Here is a 19542-nt window from a genome sequence, read left to right as displayed (position 1 = left end):
GTGGCCAGAGGTTTGGGGCGCCCAGAAACGAGGGCAGGAGAGGAGTCCCCGGTCGCCCTTTGCGACCGAGGGCAGGAGAGGAGTCCACGGAGAGGAGTCCCCGTGGGTCCGCCCTTTGCGCGATAGGTTGTGCAGATGGTGTCTGTCGCCGTGCTCTCAGGGTCTCCGGGAGGGGGTGGCGGGGGGGGCTCTTCTCAGCCCCCTTTTTGTGAAAGTCCCAGAGAGCAGGTCACAGGGGGGCATGAGGGTCTTGATACTGTTTCTGACTTTGCACCTCTGTACTATCTCCGTTTTAAATATTTCTGCGCCCCTGATCAGCAAGTTAAGCACCTACCCTGAACGGCCACCCCCTACCCGCCATTTCTGTTTTATATGCTTGTTTTAAAGTCTGTCTGTGGATACGGAACTGTGTTCGGAGGCTGGCTTAATAATACTGCATCCAGGAGATGGGCAGTGTTAGGCTCTGCCTTTAGCATGAGAGGAAATTTAAGCTGGGATAACAACTTGTTCAAATGTACACACTGCGGATTCTGGATAGGGCACCCACGTTCTGACTCATGCTCATCGCTTAGATTTCCCAGTGCTTGGCTAAGTATAGAAAAGCATGTTTTGGAGGGATCTACCTCCTAAGTAAGTCCTTTCTGTGGAAATTGTTAAAAAGTGGCTGCCAGAGGCGTGGATGAAAAAATGAAATTTGGGTTAGGTTCTTGACATTTTCCTGCGTAGCTGGGTTATTTCCTAGTTTTTGCTTTACAATTTGAAGGCTATTTTCCTTCTAATATGAATACAATATAGGAAATAAATTCATTGGTGCCACAAAATCCTGGCATACAAAATACGTAGGTGAATTTTAAATCAAAGGAAGGGTAGCAGAAACTTTTAAATACTGTAAATCTCTGGCTAGCTTGTTAAATAAGAATATTTCCATAACTTTGTTTAGCTGTATTTAGCTCGTAGTCTAAGATTCCTTCATGCCTTCGCGAAAATGAATTGTAGTCTGACACATTTCTGTGCCCTCGGAGATTCTCAGGGCAATTTTTCTCTTAATACCAAGGAAGACAGTGGGAAAGAAAGAAGCCCAGTGGGAGCCCAGCTCCAACTTCTATTTGGGATCTACTTGCTTTGTTTCCTGGGGAGGACGCTAAAGCAGCATTTTCTAGATTGCATTCCAAGTGAGGTTTTTGTTTTGTTTTGTTTTTGAGATGGAGTCTCCTCTGTCGCCCAGGCTGGAGTGCAGTGGCGCGATCTCTGCTCACTGCAACCTTGTAACCTCCACCTCCCGCATTCAAGCGATTCTGTCGCCTCAGCCTCCCAAGTAGCTGGGACTACAGGCATGCGCCACCACACCAGCTAATTTTTGTATTTTTGGTAGAGATAGGGTTTCACCATATTGGCCAGGCTGGTCTCGAACTCCTGGCCTCAAGTGATCCGCCCGCCTCGGCCTCCCAAAGTGCTGGGATTACAGGCGTAAGCCACCGCACCCGGCCGGAAGTGCAGCATTCTTATCCTCCCTATTCTCAAGCTTAACAGTTTGAAGAGTGTGCACGTTTTAAATACCCTGAGAAGTGTCGTGTCTGTGTATAGTTTTGTTTATTTTAGCACTTCTCAAACTTACTTGATAATAAGACCTATTCTATTTGGAACACCTTTGATCATCCTGTAGAACATGCATATTCCACAAAATACAGTTTGGGAAATATTGTGCTACAATATCATTTAAATACATGAAAATTTTCTAAAATAGGTGAAGCTTTTTTTAATATGTACATCTATCCACATGACAGAAATTATGCTATTTAAAATTTTCAGAGAATATCTAGTGACATGGGAAAACTGCTCACAATATAAATTTAAAAAACAGCATATAAAGTTATATCCAAAGATTCCAATTTTGTTTAAAAAATACTTAATATGCATATAAAAGAAAAACTATAGGAAGTATGTATGCCTAGACCTCAATTGTGGTTGTTCTTTGGCAGTGGCATTGCAGATTAACATGTATTTTTTTTTAATGTTAGAAATTTCCGGTCGGGCTCAGTGGCTCACCTGTAATCCCAGCACTTTGGGAGGCTGAGGCAGGCTGATCACTTGAGGTCAGGAGTTTGAGACCAGCCTGGCCAACATGGTGAAACCCTGTCTTTATAGCTGGGTGTGGTGGTGTGTGCCTGTAGTCCCAGCTACTTGGGAGGCTGAGGCAGGAGAATCGCTTGAACCCGGGAGGCAGAGGTTGCAGTGAGCCGAGATTGCGCTCCTGCTCTCCAGCCTGGGTGGCAGATTGAGAACCTATCTCAAAAAAAAAAAAAAAAAGAAATTTCCAAATTGTCTGGAATAAGTATATTAAATTTATTTTTAAAAAGGTTATTAAAAACTATAAGGAAATTTTGTTTGCTTTCATCTGAAATGTAATGTTCCTCATGTTAAATCTTGTTCTGCAGATCCGTTTAGCAAACTCATTATTCTTCAGAGTGCAAAGGACACTCAGTAAACAACATTTCTGAGATGTAGAGACTTAGAAGAGAAGCCAGCTCCTGAAAAGCTAGGCTGGTTGAGCAATGAGATCTCTGTGCACAAATTTTTAAAAGACATCCACAAAAGGTAGAAGTATAGAAAACAAAGACAGTGGCCTGTACTTCTAAGAAAAGTAACAGCATAACTTCCACCCCAGAAGATGTAGGCCTTGCAGAAGATGCTTTTGAGGTATTACTGAAAACAGCAAGGTCATTAAGGAAAGCTGCATGTATAACAGAAAGGAGATCTCAACTCCTGCTTTGTGTCTGTCTTCTTAAGAACTTAGGGAAAAGTCACCTTTAGAAAGAGGAAATGGAAGGCTGGGTAGGAGAAGAGCTTCTGTGAGCCAGGCCTCGATTTGGTATGAAGAACTGACAGTTACATTCAAACTTGGGATGGTGTAGAGGGTATCCAAGAAGCTTGTGGGAGTAGGTGCTTTATCAGATCCCTTTTGAGTTAGGTTATTAGATAAAATTGTTTTTATGTGAAGCTATTTTAAGAAACCTTTTCCTCTCGTGGATGCTGAGATACTGAGTTGAAAAAAAAAAAAAAAAAAGAAAGAAACCTTGAGTCCCTGTAACCCATTAGGGCACAGTGGAAAGAGGTTTTGGAATCAGTTTGATTCTGCACTCTGCCTTTAGTAGCTGCATGGTTTTGGACAAAATATACAATTTCTTTGGAAGTCATTTTCCTCAGCTACCAGGCCTGGCACATAATGGAGCTTAGTTCTCCCTTTATGTCACTTCCAACGTAGGGTGCTCACTTGAGCCAGTGTCTGCCAAGCCTCAATGGGTGCTTCAATGGCCCTAGTTCTCCAAACAGCATTTTAATTCTCTCTCCCATTCATTATTTTTATTTCTCTTCTCTTTTTCTAACCTTAATTCTGTTTCCTTTTCTTCCCTACCCCCACTATACACACATACAACTCATATATTTGAAAGAGGTAGTTTTTATGGTTTTTTTTAAAGCTTCTAGAATAATTTATATGTGATAGAGGATGCATATATTTTTCAGAATCTCCAGAATCTGGTCTCCAGAAACATTATTCTAATCTGTGTATGGAAAAATCCCAGAAAATTAATCCTTTTATATTGCATATACTCCAAGAAGTGGATGAAGAAATTAAAAAGGGGTAAGAAAGACAAATACTTGATTACATTAATAGTGTTTGCTTATATTCATGTGTGTGAAAATCCTAACATATTGAGTGATTTTATAGCCATTTGAAAATGCTTGGTAAAATGAACATACCATTTGATTCAGGTAAGTAAGTAGACGAGCAACACTGTTAGTAGGTCTTAGAGGTGGTATAGTATTCAGGAAAGAGCACTAGACCAGGAGTACCCAAGCTTGGGCTCCAGAGTGATCTTTAACTTCTGTGGGTGGGGTGAATCTTTTTTTTTTGTTTGTGGGCAGGGTGAATCTTTTTTTTTTTTTTTTTCTGAGACGGTGCCTCCCTCTGTCGCCCAGGCTAGAGTGCAGTGGCGTGATCTCGGCTCACTGCAAACTCAGCCTCCTGGGTTCAAGCAATTCTCCTGCCTCGGCCTCCCGAGTAGCTGGGATTACAGGTGCTCGCCACCATGCCCGGCTAATTTTTGTATTTTTTAGTAGAGACAGGGTTTCACCATGTTGGCCAGGCTGGTCTCGAACTTCTGACCTCAGGTGATCAGCCCGCCTTGGCCTCCCAAAGTGCTGGGATTACAGGCGTGAACCACCATGCCTAACCTGAGCTGGGTGCGTCTAAGCAAATCATTGAAGTTTTCAGTGTTATCTATAAAGTGGGGATACTGTTTGTGTGAGTGTGAGTGTGTGTGAGAGAGCTAAATATATGGAATCTTTTAAAGCACTTTGCAGTCTGCAGAATGTTCAGTAGTTTTAAGTTACCTGGTATAAATATACTGTATAAGTCTACTTACTATATGCTTGCTTCCAGTAAATGATATCTGTGATATGACTATTTATACATGAAGGAAACATACTTTTACTTCTTTACTGAGTTTCTATTTCAAAATTTTTTTTTTTTTTTTTTTTTTTGTATTTTAACAGGCTAGCAGCAGGAATCACATTAAACATTGCTGGTAACAATCGCTTAGTGCCAGTAGAAAGAGTTACAGGTGAAGATTTTTGGATTCTTTCCAAAATTTTAAAGAATTGTCTGTATATTAATGGTATGTTTCCATAAGAATCAATACCTCCTGCTTTTCATTGATCTGATTTTAAGTATTCTTTATAATGAATATCCGCTTCTATTCATCTGTGCTTCAGGTTTGGATGTTGGATATAACCTTCTATGTGATGTTGGTGCATACTATGCTGCGAAACTGCTTCAGGTATTATTTTACTACAAAATGTCCTTAGTTCCATTTACAATGAAACCAATTAGTCTAATGACACACACATAAAACACTAGTTTTACCTGATGTCAAGGGTCCTGACTCTGTGCTAGAACACTCGAAATATACTGGAAACCCATTGTGGATTTGGTCTCAATGGAGCCAGTAGCTAGAGCTCCTGAGTTATCTTTTGCAAACTTGTACACCATGATTAAATATATACACCACACATCTTTCAGATTGATCAAAGGTAAATATAGTTTTTTCTTCCATTTATATTGTAATTATATTTTGATTACATGAGAATGATTTTTTTCCTTAATGTAGTTGTTTTTGCTAGGATACAGTTTTTCTTGGTTATAAAGATTTTCTTTGGAGGAAAACACTTATTCAAATAAAGTATATACTGTATGTGTATATGTATATACATGTATGTAAAATTGACCAATTTCCAGTAATAATAATGTGTAATAGCTTCTTTTCTCTTATAGAAACAACTTAATCTCATTTACTTAAACCTCATGTTTAATGATATTGGGCCCGAAGGTGGAGAATTGATTGCTAAAGTGCTACATGTAAGCATTTATGTATTTCAAACTAACATTGTATTTGGAAATTCTAACTTCTGATAGCTTGGAACCAACAGTGTCCAATGTTGAAGTGAACTTATTTTAATATTGTAGGAATGTATATTTTTATTATACTTTAATTTATTCAAGTGTAGACATTGCATGAACACTTTTGAAGTCATAGTTTTACTAAGATTTAACTCACATACATAAAATATACCCTTTGAAAGTCTTCAGTGGTTTTTTAAGTATTAATATATTCACAGGGCTGTGCAAGTATCACTACTATCACTATTTTAAAAACATTCTTATCACCCCAAAAAGAAAAGCCCTAAACTCATTAGCAATCCCTCTCCATCTTTTCTACCCCCTGCTCTCCAGCCCCTGGCAGTCACTAACCTACTTCGTCTCTCTATGTATTTGCCTATTGTGGACATTTCATATAAACAGAATCATACAATATGTGGCCTTTTGGGACTGGCTTAATGTTTTCAAGGTTCATCTTGAAAACCCAGTCACAAAGATTTATGTTTTTTTAAGAGTTTTACAGTTTTAGCTCTTTCTTTGATCCATTTTAATTTTTGAATATGGTATGAGGTAGGAATCCAACTTTATTCTTTTGCATGTGTATATCCATGTGTCCTAACACCATTTGTTAAAAGACTATTCTTTCGGCCGGGCGCGGTGGCTCACGCCTGTAATCCCAGCACTTTGGGAGGCCGAGGCGGGCGGATCACGAGGTCAGGAGATCGAGACCATCCTGGCTAACACGGTGAAACCCCGTCTCTACTAAAAATACAAAAAATTAGCCGGGCGTGGTAGCGGGCGCCTGTAGTCCCAGCTACTCGGGAGGCTGAGGCAGGAGAATGGCGTGAACCCGGGAGGCGGAGCTTGCAGTGAGCCGAGATCGCGCCACTGCACTCCAGCCTGGGCGACAGAGCGAGACTCCGTCTCAAAAAAAAAAAAAGAAAAAAAAAGACTATTCTTTCTCCCATTGAACTGTCTTGACAGTTTTGTCCAAAAATCAGCTAACCATCATTACAGTTTATTTCTGTACTCTCAATTCTATTCTTTTAATCTGTATGTCTATCCTTATGCCAGTACCACACTATCTTGATTACTATAGCTTTGTAGTAGGTTTTGAAATCAAGAAGTGTGTCCTTGTTCTTTTTTCAGGATTGTGTTGGCTCTTCTGTGTCCCTTGCACTTCCATATGAATTTTAGGTCAGTTAATCAATTTCTGCAAGAAAAGCAGCTGGGAATTTTTTTTTTTTTTTTTTTTTTTTTTTTGAGATGGAGTTTTGCTCTTGTTGCCCAGGCTGGAGTGCAATGGCGCGATTTTGGCTCACCACAACCTCCACCTCCTAGGTTCAAGCAATTCTCCTGCCTCAGCCTCCCAAGTAGCTGGGATTATAGGCATGCACCACCATGCCTGGCTAATTTTGTACTTTTAGTAGAGACAGGGTTTCTCCACGCTGGTCAGGCTAGTCTCAAACTCCCGACCTCAGATTATCTGCCCACCTCGGCCTCCCAAAGTGCTGGGATTACAGGCATGAGCCACTTCACCCAGCCAGCAGCTGGGATTTTAATAGGAATTACAGTAAATCTGTAGATCACCTTGGGGAGTATTGCCATCTTAAGTCTTCCAAACCTCGAACATAAGATGTTTCATTTATTTAAGGCCTTTCATTTCTTTCAGCAATGCTCTGTAGTTTTCAATGTGCAAATCTTGCATTTCTTTTGTTAAATTTATTCCTAACTTTTTTTTTATGCTATTGTAAGTGGAACTGTTGTTCTTAATTTCATTTTTAGGTTGTTCATTGTTAGCATATGGAAATACAGCTGTTTTTGTATATTGATCTTGTGTCCTGCTATGTTGCTGAACTCTTGTGTTAGTTCTAACAGGTTTTTTTGGTGGAATCCTTAGGATTTTCCCTGTGCAAGATGGTGTCACATACAGAGTTTCACTTCATTTCCAATTTGTATGGTTTTTCTTTTTGTTTTTCTTGGCTAATTGCTCTGGCTAGAACCTCCAGTACAATGTTAAATAGAAGTGGTGAGAGGACATCCTTTTATTCTTCCTGATCTCAGAGGGGTTTGAATCGTGATGATTATTTACACTATTATATGTCCTAATAGTTACTCATTAGAATGATGAAATGTCTGTGATTTTGTGAAATATTTATCAAATTATATTACTTTAAAAGTGATATAGGTGGAATGGGGAGTGACTGGTTAATGGTATAGGACCGGCTTCGGGGATGATGAAAATGTTTTGGAACTAGCTACGGGTGATGACTGCGCAATATTGTGAATGTACTAAATGCTACTGAATTGTATACTTAAAAATGGTCAGTTTTATGTTATGTGAATTTCACCTCAATTTAAAAAAGTGAAGTGCTATAATTTTCCTAAGATAAATTTACAGATTTTTCCAGTGAAAGTTTATTAATATGTTTTATTTACTGGTTATTGCTTGGGCATCTGTTTCTTGGGCATTCTTTCTACTCAACTGTTAAACTAGATTTTTATCTATTATGGTAGATTGAATGTTACCTTTAAGGTATATATCCTGTTCTGGCTGGGCGCGGTGGCTCATGCCTGTAATCCCAGCACTTTGGGAGGCCGAGCTGGGCAGATCACGAGGTCAGATCGAGACTATCCTGGCTAACATGGTGAAACCCCATGTCTACTAAAAATACAGAAAAAAATTAGCCAGGCGTGGTGGTGGGTGCCTGTAGTCCCAGCTACTTGGGAGGCTGAGGCAGGAGAATGCTGTGAACCCAGGAGGTGGAGTTTGCAGTGAGTCGAGATCACACCACTGCACTCCAGCCTGGGCGACAGAGCGAGACTCTGTCTCAAAAAAAATATATATCGTGTTCTAGCTCCATGAAAATTGGAGTCTGCAAATAGTAATACAGTCTCCTAATTCATGTAATATATAGAATTCTGTGGATTAACAATTATTAAATAAGTTTTTTTCCTTTTCAGAAGAATCGGACTCTGAAATACCTAAGAATGACTGGAAACAAAATTGAAAATAAAGGTGGAATGTTTTTTGCTGCAATGCTGCAAATTAATTCATCATTAGAGAAATTAGATCTGGGTGACTGTGATCTGGTGAGTAAACTGGTTATGAGAAAATCATCCAGATAGTGGGTCATTAGAGAACAGCTAAATCAGAGTCTTATGAATGATTAATTTTGCCTCTTATGTCTAATATCAGAGAAAAGGTGTTTTTCCCCTAGACATAATAGTGCAGATTATTAATAAAATCAGACTATAGTAAATAACATAGAAAAATAATTAATAAAAATATTCCTAAACTTCCATCTATATAACTCATCTTAAACTGTATGGAATTTTTAGAAAAAGATCATGTTCACTTTAATTAAACAAATATTACTTTATTCATATAATTTTTTTACTTTTGAAAATACATTTTAGGCTGCAGTGGCTCACGCCTATAATCCCAGCACTTTGGGAGGCTAAGGCAGGTGGATCACCCGAGGTGAGGAGTCCAAGACCAGCCTGGCCAACATGGTGAAACCCCGTCTCTACTAAAAATACAAAAATTAGTCGGGGCCTGGTGGCGGAAGCCTGTAATCCCAGTTACTCAGGAGGCTGAGGCAGGAGAATTGCTTGAACCAGGAGGTGGAGGCTGCAGTGAGTTGCACTCCAGCCCCTGGGCGACAGAGTGAGACTCTGACTCAAAACAAAAATAAAATACTGTTTAGTAGTTACTTATATTGTAGCACAAAAACTTAAAATGATGATGCTAAAAGCTGCTCTGAAGCTGGGCGACATGACATGCACCTGTAGTCCCAGCTATTCAGGAGGCTGAGGTGGGAGAATCTCTTGAGCCCAGGAGTTTGAGGTTACAGTTCACTACAACCGTGCCCGTGAACATCCACTGTACTCCAGCATGGGCAACATGGTAAGACGCTGTCTCTAAAAATTATTAAAAAAGATAAAAGTCGCTTTGAACCTTCACCTGGCCTGATAATGAAAAATGTGTTTTTTTGCATGTCTTCAAATTCCAGGCTTCACTTTCTCTGACATGCTTTCAAATCTTTAGGCCTACTCTTGGGAACCTGTTGTATAGCCTCAGGTTAATCAATGTGACATGAAAATAAGATGGGCCAGGGGGCTCTCTGGTATAATAGATTCTGAAGGATTAACTTTTTTTTTTTTTGGAGACAGAGTCTCACTCTTGTCACCCAGGCTGGAGTGCAATGGCGTGATCTCGGCTCACTGCAACCTCCACCTCCCGGGTTCAAACAATTCTCCTGCCTCAGCCTCCTGAGTAGCTGGGATTACAGGTGCCTGCCACCACTCCCGGCTAATTTTTTTTTTTGTATTTTTAGTAGAGACGGGGTTTCATGATGTTGGCTAGGCTGGTCTCAAACTCCCGACCTCAGGTGATCCACCTGCCTCGGCCTCCCAAAGTGCTGGGATTACAGGAGTGAGCCACAGCGCCTGGCCAAGATTAACTTTTTAAGGTGGTAGATGCAGCCAGTGTGGTTCTGGGAAAACATTAATTCGGTACTGATCATCTCCACATACCAGTCATTGTGCTGGATACTAAGGATACAACAGTGAATCACATGGCCTCTGCCTCTGCCCTTATGAAACTTATATTTTAGTTGGGGGAACACCAATGAAGAAGTAGAGGAAAGTGCTACAAAAATGACTGAGTACTCTGATAATGGGGAGAAGTAATTCTGCTACAGGAGGGTTGCCTAAGACTTATATTACTAAGGTAATATTTACGAGTTATGAAGGATGAGAAAAAACTCATGGAGAGTGTCCATGTCAGAACTTTCCAGGCAGAGCATCCAGCATGCACAGACATTAAGATAGTGCTTCCCTAAGTGTGGCATGGGTAGCATTCTTGGTGCAGAGTGAGGTAATTTTCATACTCATATATTTATTTTTACAGATGCTTTCTGTTTGTTTCAAGGGATTATGGTTTTCCATTTACAGCAGTGATACAAAGTTTTATTTTAAAATAAATATAATTGAAAAAGTGAGTTGATTTAATGGGAAAGTATTAAGTAAATGGTGTAAAGTAAGTTTGGGCGTGGTGGCTCACGCCTGTAATCCCAGTACTTTGGGAGGCCAAGGCAGGCAGATTGCCTGAGCCCAGGAGTTTGAGACCAGCCTCGGCAACATGGGAAAATACCGTCTCTACAAAAAATACAAAAATTAGCCACGCATGGTGTTGCATGCCAGCTACTAGGGAGGCTGAGGTGGGAGGATTGCTTGAGCCCAGCAGGTCAAGGCTGCAGTGAGCCGAGTGTGCCACTGCACTCCAGCCTGGGCGACAGAGTGAGACCCTATCTCAAAAAATAAATAAATAAAAACAAAAATAGTGTTAAATATTTTGCATACTGAGATATGGCAAAAATCACGAGGGAGGTACATGAATAATAAAATAGCAAGTGTCACAGGTTTTAAGAACTGAGAAGTCAGAATGGCTGAGCAGACAAAGTTAAGAGTGCCTTGAAGTAAAAGTAGAGAAGCTTATGGAGGCCAGATATGGCAAAGTTGTGTGGGTTGTGGGTCACAGGTAAGGGGAAGAAGTGGGGGTTGTATTATAAATGAAAATCATGGAAAAAGCAAATCATGGAAATCTGGAAAAGCTCTGAGGGGTAATGATCTGATTGGTGGTTTTAGATCACTGCTTTCTCTGTGCAGAATTAAAGGGTGGCAAGAAGAAGCCATCTGACCACTTAGTAGTCCAGGTGAGAGGTGAGGAGGACTTGGGCTGGGGTGGTGGCCACAAAGATGGACAGGAACAGACTAATTTGAGACATCTTTTGGAGGCAGCAGAATCTGTAAGTCTTAGTGATCAACTGGATGGGAAGGTAAGAGGAATGGCAGAGTGAGAGGAAGCCCATGGTTTCCGGCATACCAGCTGGGTGTACATGGTGGTGTCCATCACGGATATGGGGGGACTAGGCCCTTCCGGTCAGATAGAGCAAGAGAGTCCTATGGGATCTGTGAAAAATGTGATTGGTAACCTTTTCCCACTGCACACACACTTAAAGTACTAGTATGAATATAAAAGAGTGCTTGCACAATGATGTGTGTTGGATAAGTAGTATGAGCTCTAGCTGGGATCCACACAGAAGCTTGAGGGGTGAGGAAAAAAAACCTAGAGGGAAACACCCAGGAAATGGACACTGAAACATTAAGAAACTCCCCATGCCATGTTTTAGATAGATTTTAGGGCCAGGAGAGAAGAATACAGTAACAATTCATTTTTGAATTTGATCAACTTACAATTCAAAGTCCAAGGAATGCTTAAATTTTAAAAACAATTTTATCAGAATGCAGATAGCTGATCTTGAAATATTTATGTAGCGAGATTATTATATACTTTGTCTGTTTCCTTAATGAATTTACCTGTTTTTAGGGAATGCAAAGTGTGATAGCATTTGCTACAGTACTAACTCAAAACCAAGCAATTAAGGCAATAAACCTAAACCGACCTATACTGTATGGTGAACAGGTATGTATTCAAAGTGATGGTAGTTAATATAACAACATGAATAAAACTAAGGTACTACTACAAGTTTATGTCAAGGTACATGAATACACTGTATTTTTAGAGATGTACTTACTATATCTTGTAAACTACTATTTATAAAAATGTTTAAATGAAAATTATATCAATTCCTGGTAAGATGTTTATAACTAAATATGCTTTTAGATATTGCTTATTTAAGCAGCAAACATGTCATCTTTTCTCTTGAAACTCAAGTTCTTAGTGAGTAAACCTGTGAGGGTCAAAGTAGTTAAGATGAAAGCATAAATAGTGAAGGTTTTAAAGGCCAGACTATAAGAGCCCAGTGTGAACTGTTTGTTACATTGATGTGGCTGAACCATTACACCTTTGAAATCATGAGTAATAAAAGCAAAATGTGTATGAAAAGCAGTAAGCTGCTTGCTGGAGACAGAAAGATGAGTAAAAATGTGGTTCCTACTTTCATGACTTCTTTCTCCTTCTGGGTGGCTTTCTTCTCCTATCACTTGTAAACAGCTAGAGAATAATTGGTATAAACAAAAACATATATCTAACTATTAGGAAAAGTAAATGGTCAAAGCACTTTATAAAGTTCAATGTTTAAAATTTAATGTTTGGCCGGGCACGGTGGCTTATGCCTGTAATCCCAGCACTTTGGGAGGCCGAGGCAGGCAGATCACCTGAGGTCAGGAGTTTGAGACCAGCCTGGCCAACATGGCAAAACCCAGTCTCTACTAAAAGTACAAAAATTAGCCAGGCATGGTGGCAGGTGCCTGTAATCCCAGCTACTTGGGAGGCTGAGGCAGGAGAATCGCTTGAACCCAGGAAGCAGAGGTTGCAGTGAGCCGAGATTGCACCACTGCACTCCAGCGTGGGCGACAGAGCGAGACTTCATCTTCATCTCAATCAATCAATCAATCAATGTCAGTGTTTGAATTCTCAACTTTATTTTTCTTTTTTGAGATGAGGTCTCACTCTGTCACCCAGGCTGGAGTGCGGTGGCATGATATCGGCTCACGGCAGCCTCCACCTCCTGGCCTCAAGTGATCCTCCCACCTCAGCTTCCTGAGTGGCTGGGACCACATGTATGCACCACCATGCCCACCTAAATTTTTTTGTATTTTTGGTAAAGACAGGGTTTTGTCATGTTGCCCAGGCTGGTCTTGAACTCCTGAGCTCAAGCTATCTGCCTGCCTTGGCCTCCCAAAGTGCTGGGATGACAGGCATCAGCTACCATGCCCAGCCAAACTCTGAACTTTTTAAATGATTAAAGCACTTTAGATAATTTAAAATTATCTACTTCATTGTTCCCCCTTAGTATGAATAACTGAGAATTAATGATATTTTTAAGGTAGTATTCTCATATTCAGAAGTGTATTTTACATTCTTTGCCTACATAGATCTCTCCCTTTGAGTTATCGCTGCACTTTTCGGTACCAGAATTTTTGCGGTTTTACATCACGTTGTTTCATGTACATAAATCCAGTCTGTTCAACAAGACCCTCAGAATCTTCAAATAGATTCCTATTTTAAAAATACTTAAAAGACTAGCAAAATACAGCTCAAAGTAGGCATGCAGTGAATTGCTTCACTTATGATTCATTCACACCATGAATATTTGAATGCAACCTTAAACAAGACACAATGCTAGCGAGGTACTAGAGGTATTAAAGTCAAATAAATTACATAGCACTTGTCTTCAGTGAGTTTTCCATCTAGGTGGAGGGAGCTTGACAAGTCTGGAGAGTGATATGCCTGGGGTGCCATGGGGACATAAGGAGGGTAATCGGAATCAAAGCAGGGGAGGTGAGTGTGGTAGGGAGGTTCTCAGATTGAGGACATGACAGGAGATTTGAGGGCTAAATACATTTCTGGATTTTATCTCTGTGGAAATGTTTATATATAGGAGATCACATTATAAGCATGATCCCTTTTTAAAATATGTTAAGTGGTGTCATTCCTAAATCCACCTGAGGATGCTTATTATTAAAAGCCCAGGCCCCCTTGTTGCTCTCAGCTTGGTGCTTCTGGCAGCCAGCTAGGTGCTAGTCTGTTTTGTTCTTCTCCAGGACAGCCACTACCTTCTCTATCCCCAAGGGTACTATTCTGCTCTTAAATTGCTGTTCCCAAATACAAACCTGCAAATCTATTCCATGTACGGGTTTTACTGTTTTATTACCGTGGAGGAATGGGATAACAAAAAGCTGTTAAGATGTTGGACTTCACCTTTAATGCTCATTGGCATTATCCGGGGAGCTTGAAAAATACTGATGCCAGGTGCCACTCTAGACAAATCAAGTCACAAACTCAGTGAATGGGGCTAAAACCCTTTACTATTTCTGACAATAGTTCCTCCCTTAATTAGGATACTCCTGCTTTCAAGCTTTGTAGCCTAAAACTGCAATCAAGGCCCAAACACAAAAACATACTGAGTTTGTCCTCTGTGCCTGGCACTAGGTAGAGCAATAGTGGAACCCCCTAAGTGGTTGGTTTGCATTTTTTTACGTTCCTAGACTACATAGCATCCCTTTAGCATGGTTGGCGTGCATTTTTAAAGATCCTAGTCTACATAGCATTCCTTTGGGTGTATCTTTTCAGTGTCAAAGCAATTTCAGCAAATACAGAATTACAGAATATTGAACAATAATAAATGCTTTGTACGCTGCTTATGGAACACTTATTTTGTGCTAGGTACCTTTTATTAGTTAACTTATTTCTGTGAGGGAAGCATAATTTCAGCTACTTTACTAAAATGGAAACTGAGACTCAGCTAGATGAAAATATTTGCCCAAAGTCATATAGCCAGTAAAAGGTAGAACTAGTATCTGACAGACTTGATTTTTATAAAGCTCATGTACTTTCTGCTATTGCTATGTGGTTTCATTTAAAGTTTTTTTCAAAGTACCTTTATATATAACAAGAACACATATAGTTATCTATGTTCATCATCAGCATTTCCAGTGACTAAAAAACTTATTACGTTATACAGCAATCATGCAAGAGTACTTCTTGTCACAAAATACTTTGGGCCATTCATTTGAAAATATGCTTTGATTTTATTAAAAACTTAAAATGCCTGGTATTCAAATCTTCACTGATGCTATGTATCTTTTACCTAGAAGTAGCTAGATTGTCGAACTTAAAAAAAAGTCTTCTGATCATCAGAAAATAAGAATAAAACCTCTTAGGAATTTGAGATGAATATAAAGGGAAGGATCAGATATATCACAGGGTTAATGAGTGTATTCTTAATATAAAATAAAGATTGGGAAATGTCTTTGTATTTTGTCTGAAAACCATCAAGAGTAGAGATCAAGAGCAAAGTTCAGGAACATATGGAAGGTATAAGAAAGGTTTAGAGACTTGAAAGATGGATTACATGCTCAATACATGATGGGACCAATTTTTTTTTCCTTTCGAAATGACTGATTATTGTTTTTTTAAAAAACCAAATTAACCAGCCTCTTTTACATCACTTAGGTAGCAGGCACTTGTAAAATATAGTGACTATATTTTACCTTCTGAGAAGGTAAAAAATATCATTTGTGGCAAAGATAATTTTTTAAAGATAGACCAAACAAATGTAAATTGTGGACTAACAGTTTTAACCAATATAATCTTTTTAAAAAGCTAATTTAAATAACAGCATATGTCTGAAATAAACATGTACTACTTCAAAATTATATTTTAGAAATAAGATTTTATCCACTTTTAGGAAGAGTCTACAGTCCATGTAGGCCGCATGTTGAAAGAAAATCACTGTCTTGTTGCACTACACATGTGTAAGCATGATATAAAAAACAGTGGTATACAACAGTTATGTGATGCACTGTATCTGAACAGTAGCCTGCGCTACCTTGATGTCAGCTGGTGAGTGATAATTTACACATTAATAATTCAAAGTTAAATAATGGGAATAATCTATATAAATATTCATGGTACTTGGGATACGTTGTTAGACATTATTTCCAATGATTAGAAACTGCAACCAATTGTCAATCCTTTGTCCTAAGCTTTAATATTTAATACTGCTATCTTTTAGTAACATAAATGAGCAATTTAGTTGTGTAAACAAGAATGAAAGCAATATTTTATGGTGAATTTTCATTAACTTTCTTGGAAATCAAGTGGTTAAAATAAACCTTTACTAAAACAGAAAGTACTGTTTAAGTTTTCAAGCATCTTATCACTATGAATAAAAACACTATTTCATATTTTCAAATATAACTATTTTTCCTTTGCCAGCAACAAAATAACTCATGATGGAATGGTGTATTTGGCTGATGTACTGAAAAGCAACACTACCCTGGAAGTAATAGATCTTTCCTTTAACAGAATAGAAAATGCAGGCGCAAACTATCTCAGTGAAACTCTTACTTCACACAACAGGAGTCTTAAAGCGTTAGTATGGTTTTATATTTAATCAAAATAACAGAAAAGCAAATTTTTAAACACTAACCTCAATCCCCTTAACTCTTAAGATTATAATGAAATATGAAAACTCAGCTTCTAAACTGACATAGTATTAAGTTACAGTAAACATTTACATTTCTATTTTTCAAATGTAATGTCTTTTACAATTAGACTGATTCTATTAACGATTCCTTCAAATTAATGAGAAAATTTGTATTGCTTATATTACTTATCCTGAATTCTAATAGAAAACTCAGAAGCATTCAATATGATCAAGACTTTTAAAAATAAGAATGAACTAAAGAATAAAATACTTGGATGCATTTATCCAGAAAAATATATCTGCTATCCACCCAAACATTTACTGAATAATATAAAACAGAAGACTTTCAAAATGTAGTTAGCTCTACTAAGTACCTTAAGGATCTAATTAGAAAACTAAGTTTCTTGGATTTTAGGAATTAAATGGTCAGTATTTTTACCACTACATTACAACATACTGAAGAATAATGCTAAGACTACACAAGAAAGTGTTTGTAATAAATGTTGCTAATTTTTGTATTCTTTCCTTGTGGAATTATTGGTTTCAGGTTGTCAGTAGTCAGCAACAACATAGAGGGAGAAGGACTTGTTGCACTTTCACAATCAATGAAAACAAATCTCACTTTCTCTCATATCTACATTTGGGGAAACAAATTTGATGAGGCTACGTGTGTAGTAAGTTTTAAGTTTTTTCCTTCACTGAAGGCTTTTTCTGGGATCATCTCTGTAACATCAGATATTATTTACAGGTGCCTCAGAAATGGTTACACAGTGAGACACTGCAGTTTTGATAATTAACATAAGTCTTAAAATTAGCTACTAGAGAGTTTTGTGGTTGAAATAACCAAAGATATTAAAACTATGTATTAGTATTACACATCACTGAATGACACAGTTCTAATTTCTCTAAGGTTAAGAAAAATCATAATTATTGATCAGATGTAGCAAAATTTCTGATCTGCTCCCTAATAATTATACCAAAATATGGAATGGGTGAGATAGAGTACAAGCTATCAAAATATTTGGCATGTTGCTCACATAAATAGACAGCCTTTGATACTACTTTCAAAACAGAAATAATGGTAACAGTTTTCATTTGGAAAGAACGAGGGGAAAAAGTAGATGTTAAAATTCTCAAAATTTGCAAAAGGACTAATAAAAATTCCACCACTAAAAAGAGTAATAAAACATACAGTGTTGTCTAAACCACCCTCCCAAAAAAACCAACCCTTACTTTTAGAAAAACATCCATATTCTTTAGGTTCTACACATCAGTAGCTGAATAAGTTGAGTCTGGAACTGGAAATAATGATGAATGACAAGCTAAAGCAAAAACCAACTTGACTTTTAAATCTTTTAATGTCTAAATTTCCATCTTTCTCCATATTGCCAACCTTACTGACAAACCAGTTCAATGTATTTGTATGACTCTATTACATAGATACTAAGGATCGTGGCTCATGCCTGTAATCCCAGCACTTTGGGAGGCTAAGGCGGGGGGATCACGAGGTCAAGAGATTGAGACCATCCTGGCCAACATGGTGAAACCCCATCTCTACTAAAAGTACAAAAATTAGCTGGGTATGGTGGTGCGCTGGGCCTGTAGTCCCAGCTATTCGGGAGGCTGAGGCAGGAGAATCTCTTGAACCCAGGAGGCAGGGGTTGCAGTGAGCCGAGATCGTGCCACTGCACTCCAGCTTGGCGACAGAGCAAGACTCTGTCTCAAAAAAAAAAAAAAGTATAAAAATTCTACAATGAAGAAATAATTAATAGGTCCGCATCCAATACTATGGAATTGTCTGTTTTAGCCTAAATCTGTAGATTAGATTCAGGGGGGTCATGAACTCTATATAATTGTATGTCCAAATCTGGGATTCCCTTAATTTTTCTGAGGAATGGGTAACTAGCTATCAGCAGATTTTTGAGAATGTATACAATAGGCCTCCTACCCAGCCCCCCTACCTATTCCAATTTATGAACATCTGTGGGACTTGAAAATTTTGACCATAGGAGCTTTGGTCCACAAAATTGGTAGTATAGAAAATCAACTCTAGGAGTCACAAAATGACAAAACATGTCTAATACATTAAAAGTTAGAAATAAGTTTTGCAATATTATAATTTCATTCTGTGTAATTAAATGAATAAAAATCTATTTACAATACCTGGAAAATATTAAAATTCAGCAATGTTATTCAGAATATTTTATTTTAAACTACAAATTAGCACAGCTAATTTGAATATTTAAATTTCCGTAAGCACTGTAAATTGAATACATTTTTTCTTAATGATATAGTTTTTTTCTTAAAAATCCTAGGCATATTCAGACTTAATTCAAATGGGTTGTCTAAAACCAGACAATACAGATGTGGAGCCATTTGTGGTAGATGGACGTGTATATCTTGCAGAAGTCTCCAATGGCCTTAAAAAGCATTATTATTGGACATCAACTTATGGAGAATCTTATGACCACTCATCTAATGCAGGTTTTGCTCTTGTTCCAGTAGGTCAACAGCCATGAAAAAGTAGCTGTAAAATAATTTTCATACACTTGTCTTATTGTTTCACAGAGATTAATATTCTATAGCCTATTTTCTTTTATAAATTAAAACAAGTTACTTTTTTCAAATGTGTAAAAGATAATGACTGTATTAAACTTTGTATAACTGTCTATTGTAAAAAACTGAGTAGGGTAATTTTTTAAAAGAAATTTTACAATATAGAGACTAAAATTCTAACCCTGGAGAAAGAGACCAAGGAACTAGACTAAATTTCTTTTTATAATGAAAATATAACCAAGTAGTGAAATAGCATACAAGTAAAGGTCATTGTAGGTATCTAACTGAAAGTTATTAAGTAGTATTAATAAAAAGGTTTGTGGTAGAAAATTACCAGTGACTTTCAAAGGGTTTCAAAGTTCAGAAGTTGAAAAAGTATTCTACCTATCCTATTTACGTGTTACAGACAGGTGTTACTAACAATTTCATAAATACAGGCAAATATATATAAACATATACATACCCCTTTCCCAACAAGCCAGTGCTGCCAGCTCTCCCACTCTCCTCTCATAACCACTATCCTGACTTCTAACCCCACAGAGTAGTTTTGCCTGTTCTTGACCTTTATATAAATGGAAGCATACAGTA

General features: G+C 38.2%; 1 protein-coding gene across 4 annotated transcripts in view; it reads left to right on the top strand.

Annotated features, from left to right (window-relative positions):
- The window catches only part of LRRC34 (leucine rich repeat containing 34), a 20283-nt gene extending 741 nt beyond the window's left edge, over positions 1 to 19542 (top strand). Inside the window, exons 2-11 of one of the 4 annotated variants that reach the window (XM_516868.9) lie at positions 3523 to 3640; positions 4555 to 4676; positions 4774 to 4838; positions 5333 to 5416; positions 8402 to 8530; positions 11832 to 11927; positions 15658 to 15812; positions 16188 to 16343; positions 16946 to 17072; positions 18714 to 19542. In XM_516868.9, coding sequence (XP_516868.2) covers positions 3523 to 3640; positions 4555 to 4676; positions 4774 to 4838; positions 5333 to 5416; positions 8402 to 8530; positions 11832 to 11927; positions 15658 to 15812; positions 16188 to 16343; positions 16946 to 17072; positions 18714 to 18917 — 1256 coding nt within the window. In that variant the 3' untranslated portion in view covers positions 18918 to 19542. The remainder of the gene's footprint in view (positions 1 to 3522; positions 3641 to 4554; positions 4677 to 4773; positions 4839 to 5332; positions 5417 to 8401; positions 8531 to 11831; positions 11928 to 15657; positions 15813 to 16187; positions 16344 to 16945; positions 17073 to 18713) is intronic. The other 3 variants (XM_054681233.2, XM_009446827.5, XM_009446826.5) reach the window with 3 other exon arrangements.

This window comes from Pan troglodytes, chromosome 2 (assembly GCF_028858775.2).
Source record: "Pan troglodytes isolate AG18354 chromosome 2, NHGRI_mPanTro3-v2.0_pri, whole genome shotgun sequence".
NCBI classification, from domain to species: Eukaryota; Metazoa; Chordata; class Mammalia; order Primates; family Hominidae; genus Pan; species Pan troglodytes.
Note: the sequence above shows the minus strand (reverse complement) of the source record. Positions and strands in the feature narration are given on the sequence as shown.